The 11,382-nt window shown below is 46.6% G+C and overlaps 1 protein-coding gene and 1 pseudogene across 1 annotated transcript; one reads left to right on the top strand and one right to left on the bottom strand.

The window, feature by feature from the left end:
* Positions 1-306: 306 nt before the first annotated feature.
* Positions 307-5,946, bottom strand: LOC102154495 (annotated as a pseudogene).
* IFNL1 (interferon lambda 1) lies at positions 5,771-8,025 on the top strand. The gene is made up of 5 exons (XM_038525674.1): positions 5,771-6,115; positions 6,382-6,453; positions 7,462-7,611; positions 7,717-7,794; positions 7,885-8,025. Exons 1-5 carry the CDS (start codon positions 5,945-5,947, stop codon positions 7,981-7,983), a joined length of 570 nt encoding a protein of 189 aa, XP_038381602.1. The 5' UTR covers positions 5,771-5,944; the 3' UTR covers positions 7,984-8,025.
* Positions 8,026-11,382: the final 3,357 nt, after the last annotated feature.

The raw sequence follows: 11,382 nt of genomic DNA, 5'->3' as shown, positions 1-11,382 counted from the left end.
CAGGATCCTGAGATTTAGCCCTGCATTGGGCTCCCTGCTCAGTTAGGAGTCTGCTTCTCCCTCTGCCCACCCTCACCCCCTCCCTTGTGCGCGCTCTCTCTCTCTCTCAAATAAATACTTTTTTTTTTTTTTTTTTTAATGAAAACCGCCACTTTCTCCTGGCCTCCATGGATTCTGAAGAGAAATCTACGATCAGTCCAACAACTGTTGCCCTATAAAATGTTATGTGTCATTTTTCTTTGGTTCCTTTCTTTATTTCTTTTTTCAAATTCCAAAAAGTCTTTATTATATACAGAGGGGAGGGGTTCAGTCCTTCTGGATTGCTGCCTTCTTTGTAGCTTCTCAGACATTGCTCATTTCTTCTCTCTTTTCTCTTGGCATGGGTGTGTGTCTCCACCCTTTTCTTGAAGAACTTAAGACACAGTTGTCCTTGGAGACCTTGCGCAGCTCCATGGAACGTCACTCATATGGGCGAAACCATACACCTCTCAGATCACATCCTGCATGAACATGGTGTGCTTGGTGGGGCGCCTGCGGCGGTGGCTATGCCTCGGCTTGCTCATATTCTTAATCACTTTGCTTGCGTTGTCGAGGCCCTCTCCATAGGGTAGCGCAGAGCTGTGGCTGCTGCTCCTCGGTGGCTCCTGCAACAGAACGCTGGCTCCTAACAAGAGTCTTCGTCCTTAGTTTTCAGAAGTTTGATTATGATGTGGCTTTCTTTGCATTTATCCTATTTGGGATTTATTCAGCTTCTTGAATCTGTAGGTTTATGTAGTTACCAAATATGCAATATTTCAGCCATTATTTCTTCAAATATATATACACCCACACACATATTTTTTAAAGATTTTATTTATTAATGAGAGACAGACAGAGAGAGAGAGAGAGGGAGGCAGAGACACAGGCAGAGGGAGAAGTAGGCTCCATGCAGGGAGCCCAACATGGAACTCGATCCCGGGTCTCCGGGATCATGCCCTGGACTGAAGGCAGCACTAAGCCGCTGAGCCACCTGGCCTGCCCTTTCTTCAAATATACTTTTTAAGATTTTATTTATTTATTTGAGAGAGAGAGAGAGAGAACGCACAAGCAGGGGCAGCAGCTGAGGGAGAGGGAGAAGCATACTCCACACTGAGCAGGGAGCCCCATTTGGGCTCAGTCCCAGGACTCTGAGATCATGACTCCAGTGGGAGGCAGATGTTGAATCGGCTGAGCCACCCAAGTGCCCCAATTTTTTTTTCTCTCTGTTCTCCTCCTGGAACTTCAATGATGTGAATATTAGATATTTTGTTATTGTCCCAAAAGTCCCTGAAGCTCCTTTTGTCTAAAGAGGTACCTTTTAAATTAAATAAAAAAAAAATCTACTTATCTTTTGTGTAGACTTCGATCTATTTATTCCCTGTTGTTCAGAGTGGATGACTTCTTTTCTTTTCTTTTTAAAGATTTTTACTTATTTGAGTGTGGGGAAGGTGCAAGCTGGGGGAGGGACAGAAGGAGAGGGAAAGAGAATCTCAAGAAGACTCCCCAGTAAGTGGGAAGCCCAATGCAGGGCTGGATCTCAGGACTCTAAGATCATGACCTGAGCTAAAGGCAGATGCTTAACCAACTGAGCCACCAAGGTGCCCCAGAGTGGATCATTTCTATTGAGCTATTATCAGATCACCAGCTTTTTCCTCTCATATCCATTCTTCCATGGAGAAGAATAAGCTTCTTCCAATGAGTTTTATTTCAGTTATTGTATTTTCAGTTCTATATTTTCCATCCAGGGGATCCCTGGGTGGCTCAGCGGTTTGGCGCCTGCCTTTGGCCCAGGGCGTGATCCTGGAGTCCCGGGATCGAGTCCCACGTCGGGCCCCTGGCAAGGAGCCTGCTTCTCCCTCCTCTGCCTCTTTCTCTCTCTCTCTGTGTCTATCATAAATATAAATAAATAAATCTTTAAAAAATAAATAAATAAATTTTCCATCCAGCTATTTGTCTTCTAATTCTCTCTGAGACTATATTTTTTGGAGGGGGGTGCAGAAGGAGAGAGGGAGAGAATCTTAAGTAGGCTCCATGCCTAGCATTGAGCCTGACAAGAGGCTTGATCTCACAACTCTGAGATCATGACCTGAGCCAAAATTAAGATTTGGATGCTTAACTGACTGAGCCACCCAGGTGCTCCTAAGACTCTGTATTTTTACATTTTTTCTCGAAAAAAAAAGTAATAAATTTTTTCAAGAGGGTTCATGACTGCTCCTTGAAGCATTTTTACAAATTACTTTAAAATTCTTGTCAGAAAATTTCATTATCTATATCATCTTGGTGTTAGCATCTACTTATTGGCTTTTTCCATTCTATTTAAGATTTTCCTGATTTTTGAAATATTGAGTATAATAAATTATTTTCTCTTGTACCCTGGATGTTTAGGGTATTGTGAGACTGAAATTCTTTTTTTTTTTTTATTTTTTTAAGATTTTATTTCTTTATTTGACAGAGAGAGAGAGAGAGAGAGAGAGAGAAAGAGCACAAGCAGGGGGATCAGCAGAGAAGCCCAACGTGGCACTCCATCCCAGGGTCCCGAGATCATGACCTGAGCTGAAAGCAGATGATTAACCGACTGAGCTACCCAGGTGCCCCTATAATTCCTTTTTAAACGTGGTACTGCTGGGGCAATAATCAGAGCTCTGTTTACACATCCCCAGTACCACTCACTTTGCAAAGTGGCTCAATCACAATTTTTAGAGTTTTGAATAATCTGTCATATAGTTATTGTAAAATGGCGTTAGGGCTCTTGATGGGGTGGGGATTGCTGGTGATGAGCCCCAACCATAGTTTCAGGGAACTGAGAGCTGGGCTAGATGTCTGAGATAGCTTATCCACGTGGCTGGCAGTTGATGCCTAATGAAGTTGGGAACATGGTGGTCACAAGGTGGTCATCCTCACATGACAGCTAGCCTTCCTCCTGAGTGAGAGTCTCAAGAAAACCAACCAAAATGGCTTTTTTTGACTTAGACTCAGAGGTCATGCAGCACCTATGGCTATACATGAGCTACTAAGGCCAACCCAGATTCAAGGGAAGGGAACAGAAACATTTCAAAGGTTTTGAAGACCTGTGTCCAAACTATTGCAGTCTTCCTTCTGACTGCAAAGTATTTACATTGTTTCCACATGCAATTTACTCTTCCTACAATGTCACAACTCTCATCTATTTTGCATCAGGCTCATAATCAAAGCCCATGGCCTCATCATTTAGATCAGAGCCAAGTGTTGAGGAGGTCCTATTAATGCCTGGATATTGGAACTCTGGAGCACTTCTGGAGTGAGGGATGCAGTTGCAACTATTTGGGAAAGCAATGGATGAGTATTTAGGACTGCACTGCTTATTGTGGTAGTCACCAGCCACATACAACAATTCAATTTAAATTAAAGAAAAATGAGGGGCACCTGCGTGGCTTAGTCAGTTGAGCATTGGACTCTTTATTTGGGCGTAGGATGTTATCTTGCGGTCGTGGGATGGAGCTCTGCCTTGGGTTCTGCCCTCTGGTCGGCTTGAGATTCCCTCTCCCTCTCCCCTCCCCCACTCACATGAGAGCTCTCTGTCAAATAAATAAATAAGATCTTTAAAAAATAATTTAATTAATGAATTAAAGAAAAACGAAAGAAAACCCCACTAGCCAAATGTTTTTTTTTTTAATTTTTTTAAATTTTTATTTATTTATGATAGTCACAGAGAGAGAGAGAGAGAGGCAGAGACATAGGCAGAGGGAGAAGCAGGCTCCATGCACCAGGATCCCGATGTGGGATTCGATCCCGGGTCTCCAGGATCGCGCCCTGGGCCAAAGGCAGGGCGCCAAACCGCTGCGCCACCCAGGGATCCCCCACTAGCCAAATGTTAAGCACTAAATAGCCCCATGTGGCTGGTGGTTACTGTATTGGACAGCACAGACAGAACACATCCAACCTTGCAGAAAGTTCTATTGAACAGTGCCAACCAGACAATATAAGTTCAGGTATACCCTGTGCCCCAGAAATGCTACTCTGAATATATGTCTTAATTTGGAGTCTCCCAAAAGCATGCCCTATTCCAAGGGGACAGAGGGTTTATCTGGGAGATAGCCCCAGGAAACACAAGTCAGCAAGGAAATTGGGACTGAAGGGGAAAAAGCCAAAAATGGTGCAGGGTCTGGGCTACTATGAGGCAAGCCAGGCACCAGCGCATTTGCCTAAAACTGAGAGTGATCCCCCAGCCACCCTGTTTTCCTACGCTAGTCCCAGCCCTGAAAGGGTGACTGTTATGAGCAACTAGAGCTCATTCCTACTGGGCGGGACCCTCCAGGCACTTGAGGAGTCATGCAGAACACACCTTAGAATCAACCACTAAGAAAAAGGGAAGAAAAAATATTTATTCACCAACTCCTAACACTCCCTGGTAGAAGATTGCCCCTTGGGAGAATTAATCCTGGCCCTTCCAGTCTGTTCTGCCGGCGGGCAGGAGAAAGACCGCAGAAGGAGAAGAAAGATTACAGGCATATAAGGTGAGAAGCTGTCAAGGTGTTCAAGAGCTACCCACCAGATCTACAAGTGAGTGAAAAAAATGAGCTGAGGGGATATGGTGGGGGGCACCAACTGGGTTGCTATGGTATATCCTAGAAAACCTCCCACTAAGAGGATATGTATGAGCCTTATGGTGATGGGGAGCTAAAGACAACCTAAGTGTCCATCACTGGGGCAGTAGATAAGTAAGAGGGCTGTGGGCACACCATGCAATATAATGTAGCAGTTACAGAGGACTCGGTGTATACCACTATCTGGAGAGACCTCAGAAACACACTGCTATTTTTTTTAAAGGAAGAGTTAGAAGGAAATTTATAACACAATCCCATTTATATAGATTGGAAATACATGTACACACACAAAATCACAAATTATAAAGATACATCTTTGCAGCTATATAGCAAGTGCATTAAAGTGGGTACCTGTGGGTAGGTGGGGTGGGAGTGAGGAACGGGTACGGGAAAGGTGGGGGAGAACCTTAGAGAGTCTTTCATGGGCCAATTGTGATTCTATGTTATAATCTGAAGAGTATGATTAATAACTCTCTGCACCTAAGGGCCAAGAAAAAAAATAAAGGAATGAAAAAATATGAAGTGCCTGCACATCAAAGCAATTCCCTACCTGCTACACAATTATTATTACCTTGGGGGGTGATGATGACAAGGCAACCAGACTCTGTCTGCCTTCTGGAAGCCCTCCTCACTGCCTTCTCCCCAGGCAGCCCCTCCGGTCCCGAGCAAGTTCTCTGGCCCCCAGCAAACGAGGAGTTCCCTGCCCTTTCATGCTACCCAGAAGGAGAGACAGGAGAGCTGCTGGCTGTGACTCCCAAAGGTTCCCGTCTTCTCCTCTGGCTGTTTATAGAATGGGGGAAAGCAGACGAGACTCCGTTCAGAACGCAGCTCAGCCATGACCCAGCTGTGGGATCTCAGGCAGGTCATTTCTTCCTTTCCTGTGCCTCAGTTTTCTGGATGGTAAAATGGGGACAACCACAAAATTAACAACCCACGGGAATGTTCAGAGCATAAAATGAGTTCCCAGAACAAGCTTAAACCGATGGGGGGAAGCTCCCTCTCTCGCATCCAAGCAGCCTCACCGCACACGCCCTGCCCCAGTCCCTGCCCTGCTGTGATGGCTTCCTATCCCTCTACCTGCCTTGGCCTCATTCAGTGGATTCCCCAAATTCTGGGAACCCCTAAACTAGGTCTGAGACTCCTTAAGATCGCTCCTGGGCTGGAATTTCAGTTTCTCTTTCCTTTTGGGCCAGCTCCAGGCTCATCTGGCCCCACCCACACCTGTGATTGTGAAAATCGCAATTTCATTTGCCTTTTCACTTTACACACATCAGCCAAGATTGCTCATTTAGCCTGGCTAAAAAGCAGAGCCATGCAGCCAGGAAAGCAGTTACCATCTGACCATGGCCATTGCATGGGTGCTGGTGCTAGTGACTGCAGGCCTGAGCTTGGCCAGAGCAGGCCCTGTCCCCACTTCCAAGCCCACCATGGCCTGGAGGGGCTGTGACATTGGCAGGTTCAAATCTCTGTCACCAAGGGAGCTGGAGGCTTTCAAGAAGGCCAAGGATGCTTTGGTGAGTCCCCATTGTTATGGATTAACCTCTACTCCTCCTGCTTTGGACCAGCTGCTGCCTTGGGACTGTGGGCCTGGGCCGACCTCCATCCTCCTGCTGTGGGCTAGCCTCTAGCTTCTCAGCTATGGGTAACCTCTGTCCTTTCTGCTGTGGATTAAACCCAAGCCCTCCTGCAAGGCCAACCTTCATCCCTGCTGCTCTGGGCTAGCCTCCAGACCGCCCCCCCTTACCCCCATTGTGGGCTAACCTCTGCTCTTACTCTCTAGGAATATTCACTAAAAAACTGGAGTTGCAACTCCCGCCTCTTCCCTAGAAACCGGGACCTGAGACAGCTACAGGTGAGCTGGAAGTGAGGTCACTTTTACCCTCACCTGGCCCCTCTCCCTCGCTCCCTAAGTGGCCCTTCACCGCCTTAATCTCACCTGTTCCTCTCCCTCTCTTTCTAGTCTCAACTTGCCAGTCCTCTGCCCCACTCCCTGTCCTTCCTCAACTGCTCCCCTGACCCTATCCCTCCCTTAGGGCCCTTTCTATTGCCTTTCTGTCTCTCCCCACATCCCTATCTCTTTCACTTGTCCCCATTACTTCCACTCTTACCTAATTGCTTCTTGTTTTTCTCTTCTCTCTCCCGGGGCCATCTCCCACCCAAGTCCTTTGCCGTGGCCGGCTTGTCACTGTCTACTCTCAATGCTGATTCGCTCCTCCTCCCCTCCCACCTGTCCTCCTCACCACTGACTCTCACCTGTGCCCCCCATCATCTGTCATCCAAGGATCTTTCCCAGAGTCCACGCCTCCTTCCTTCTTCACCTATGCATCCAACTCTGTCCTCCTCCACCTGCTTCCTTAACCTGTCTCATTTCATGCTTCCCTGTCCTGTCTTTTCAAACTTCTGTGACCCCCTGAGCCACCTTCCACTTGTCCCATTTCACTCTTTCACCTGTGTCTTGCCTTGGGTTTCCACCTCACCTGTATCCTTCATCTGCATCTTTCCTCATGCCTTCCCTCCTCCTGCCTCCCTTTCACCTGACCCATCACCTGTTCCCATTCTGTGTCACATATCACCTGCACTCCCAACCTGTCCCCATTCTTTTTTAAGATTTTATTTATTTATTCATGAAAGACACCGAGAGAGAGGCAGAGACACAGGCAGAGGGAGAAGCAGGTTCCCTTCAGGGAGTCCAATATGGGACTTGATCCTAGGACCCTAGGATCATGCCCTGAGCCGAAAGCAGCCGCTCAACCACTGAGCCACCCAGGCATCCCCAACCTGTCTCCACTTAATGGGGCCTTCTTCTTGCCTATACTTCCTCACCTTTCCGCCTCGCCTGTTCTTTGTCACCACTCCTCAGGTGTGGGAGCGCCCTGTGGCCTTGGAGGCTGAGCTGGCCTTGACACTGAAGGTCCTGGAGACCATGGCTGACAGGTCCTTGGGGGACATCCTGGACCAGCCCCTTCACACGCTGCGCCACATCCACTCCCAGCTCCAGGCCTGTGTGAGTGCTCGGGGCACCCGGGCCCTGTCTGTGGGTTCTGGGCATAGGGGACCTCACCCCGCCGCCCCAGGCCCTGCCTCACACACCACCCTCCTCGGCCCACGGGTCAAGGCTCAGCCCCCAGCAGGCCCCCAGCCCCGAGGCCGCCTCCACCCCTGGCTGCATCGGCTCCATGAGGCCTCAAAGAAGGTGAGTGACTCGAGAGGGGGATGGATGCCTGGGCCCTGGGTAAGGGACGGGTGGATGCACAGCAATGACAACCATGTTCCCCTATCACAGGAGTCTCAAGGCTGCCTCGAAGCCTCTGTCCTCTTCAACCTCTTCCGCCTCCTCAAAAAGGACCTGGAATGTGTCGCCGTTGGAGACCTGTGTGTCTAAGGACCAGGACCCTCCCCTTATTTATACATGAAACCCCAGGTCTACCCTAAGTTATTTCCTCTCACCCCTTATTTATGGAGCTGTAGTACTGACCTAGCTCCAAAACTAATCCTTGTTTTTCTACTTTTATACTTTTTTGTGTGCATATAAACCATAAGGAATTGGAACCTTCTGGAATGGGGGAATTCTTTTTTTTTTTTTTTGTAAGATTTTATTTATTCATGAGAGACACAGAGAAAGACAGAGACACAGGCAGAGAGAGAAGCAGGCTCCATGCAGGGAGCCTGATGTGGGACTTGATCCTGGGACCCCAGGATCACGCCCTGGGTCAAAGGCAGGTGCTCAAACCACTGAGCCACCCAGGTGTCCCTGGGATAGGTGAATTCTTGAGTGTGTGTACAATTGTGAGTCTGTGACTGAGTGTTGGCGTCTGTGATGTCAGTAAAATGCAGAACGGGCTGTGTATATATATGTGTACCTGACGTCTGTGACTGTGTGTGTGTACAGATTTAAGTGAGGGTCTACCTAAACCTGAGTCTGATACCAGATGCATAAAGGCAAATTCATATGTGTGCAGTTCTGTGTGCATGTGTGCACATGCTTATATGCCTCTCTGTCTATCCCTACTTGTGTGAACTGGACATCGCTCTTCTCCATGGGTACCTAGGACAGATGGAGGTCTATATCAATCAAGATGCTTTATCCTATAATGAGTATCAGAAACCCAACTCAAATGGGTAAAGCAAAAATGAATTTATTATCACGCATAACAAAAAATGTCAGTAGGCCGGGCTGTTCTAGAACTGGTTAATTCATTATCCAAATAATGGCATTGGGAACCAAATTCTTTCTATTTCTGTTGACTGATTCTTATGCTGGCTGCCTCATGGTCTCAAAATGGCAACCACAGCTCCAGCTGTTACAACCAACCACCTCAGATTTAATGCAATAAAAGGACAACCAAAAAATAATAATAAATAAATAAATAAATAAATAAATAAATAAATAAACAAATGAAAGGACAACCATTTTATCCTGCTCATAGATTCTGTGGGTCACGAATTTGGACAAGGCTCAATGTGAATATCTTGCCTCTGCTCCAGTGTCTGGGACCCTGATCCTCCTTCCAGAGTTTTGTTTTGTTTAAAGAGTTATTTATTTATTTATATACAGAGATAGGGAAAGAGAGTGTGAGTGGGGGAAGGGGCAGAGGGAAAGGGAAAGAAGCCAACTCTTGGCTGAGTTGGAATCCCAATGCCCAGCTCACGCCCACAACCCAGACATCACTACCTGAGCTCAAATCAAGAGTTGGGTGCTTGGGACGCCTGAGTAGCTCAGTGGTTAAGCATCTGCCTTCAGCCTAGGGCCTGATCCTGGAGTCCTGGGATCAAGTCCCACATCGGGCTCCTGCATGGAGCCCGCTTCTCCCTCTGCCTATGCCTCTGCCTCTCTCTGTGTGTCTCTCATGAATAAATAAAATCTTTAAAAAAGAAAATGATTTTGAAAGAAGTTAAAGAGGACAAGTCACCCAGGTGCCCCTCTTCCACAGTTTTCAAAAGCAACGAAAACCAGGGCACCTGGGTGGCACGGTCAGTTAACTATGGGCTCTTGACTTTGGCTCAGGTAGTGATCTTGGGGTTGTGGGATCGAGCTCTGCCTCAGGATCCTCTTTTGCTCGGAGTCTGCTTGGGATTCTTTCTCTCCCTCTCCCTCTGCCCCTCCCCCTGCTTGCCTGCACTCTTTCTCTCTTTTTCAAATAAGTAAATAAAATATTTTTTAAGCCAATAAAATAGGGTTGGCTATTGGCTGGTTGGCTCAGTGGTTGAGCATCTGCCTTCGGCTCAGGTCGTGATCCTAGGGTCCTGGGATCGAGTCCCACATCGGGCTCCCTGCAGGGAACCTGCTTCTCCCTCTGCCTGTCTCTGCCTCTCTGTGTGTCTGTCTTGAATGAATAAAATAAAATCTTTTTAATTTTTTTTTATTTTTTAAGACTTTATTTATTCATGAGAGACACAGAGAGAGACAGAGAGAAGCAGAGACACAGGCAGAGGGAGAAGCAGGCTCCATGCAGGGAGCCTGACGTGGAACTCGATCCCAGGTCTCCAGGATCACGCCCTGCACCGAAGGCAGAGCTAAAGCGTTGAGACACCCAGGCTGCCCTAAAATAAAATATTTTTAAAAAATTTTTTAATATAAATAAATAAATAAATAAATAAATAAATAAATAAATAAATAAATAAAATAAAAGCAAAGAAAAACTTCCAGAGAAACTCCCTATTGGATGTGCATGCTTGCCTCATTGGCTGGAATTTAGTCACATTCCCAAGCCTAAAGAAATCAGTGACAAGAAAGATAGAAGTTGCCCAGCCCATGGCATGAATTTCTTTCTCCTTTGCCTGACACCTGTTTCTCAGGATTCCCTTGCAATTTGGGATGACCATCCAACTGAAGGGCTTCTTAAATTAGTTAATTTATGTAAGGAATTTAAAACAGTTCTTGGCATGGGTTAAACTTGTGTTTATTGCTTTATTTTTTTAAGATCTTATTTATTATTTGAGAGAGAGAAAGCACAAGAAGGGGAGAGGGAGAAGCAGGCTCCCTGCCAAGCGGGGAGCCCAGTGCAGGGCTCAATCCCAGGATCCTGGGACCATGATTTAAGCTGAAGGCAGACACTTAGCATACTGAGTTAGATGCCCCTGTTACTCTTATTATTTTAGAATTATTTTCGGGGCACCTGGGTAGCTCAGTGGTTGAGCATCTGCCTTAGGCTTAGGTCATGATCCCAGAGTCCTGGGATTGAGTCCCTGATCAGGCTCCCTACAGGGAGCCTGCTTCTCCCTCTGCCTCTGTCTCTGCCTCTCTCTGTGTGTCTCTCACGAATTAAAAAAAAAAAAAAAAAAAGGTTTTTAAAAAAGAATTTTTTTCTTCCTTCATGCAGTGAAAACTCTTCCATGTGTTCCCTTCCTTCCTGCCTAGTTCACTAGTATGAGAATGTGAGATCTGGAGCTGTGGTGGCCATTTTGTGACCAAGAGGCAACAAGCCTAGAGTATGAAGCTATTCTCCTAAGGAACGTAGAACTAAAGAGTAGGAAATTGGGTCCTTGGCAATATCGATGAGCCCTTGCACCAAACCCCCAAACCTCCTAACTCTAGACTTCTTGTTAAATGAGATTACCAAATGTCTTAAGTCATGTTAATTGGGTTTTCTGTCTTTCGCAGCCAGGTGTATCCTCACAAATCCATCTCTGTACACCCAGCATAGAACCTAGAGACGGTAGTCAATTAATATTTGATAATATGGGGTGCCTGGCTGGCTCAGTTGGTAAAGCATATGACTCTTGATCTCAGGGTCGTGAGTTCAAACCCCATGCTGAGTGTAGAGCTTACATTATTAAATAT

This window comes from Canis lupus, chromosome 1, assembly GCF_011100685.1.
Source record: "Canis lupus familiaris isolate Mischka breed German Shepherd chromosome 1, alternate assembly UU_Cfam_GSD_1.0, whole genome shotgun sequence".
In the NCBI taxonomy this organism is placed as follows: Eukaryota; Metazoa; Chordata; class Mammalia; order Carnivora; family Canidae; genus Canis; species Canis lupus.
This window is presented reverse-complemented; position numbering and strand designations above follow the sequence as displayed.

Excerpts from the sequence above, each read along its gene's own strand:
- IFNL1 (XM_038525674.1), top strand. The coding sequence starts at position 5,945 with ATGGCCATTGCATGGGTGCTGGTGCTAGTGACTGCAGGCCTGAGCTTG. Across the intron at positions 6,454-7,461 it reads GGGACCTGAGACAGCTACAG|GTGTGGGAGCGCCCTGTGGC; the intron begins GTGAGCTGGAAG and ends ACCACTCCTCAG. Across the intron at positions 7,612-7,716 it reads AGCTCCAGGCCTGTGTGAGT|GCTCAGCCCCCAGCAGGCCC; the intron begins GCTCGGGGCACC and ends CCACGGGTCAAG.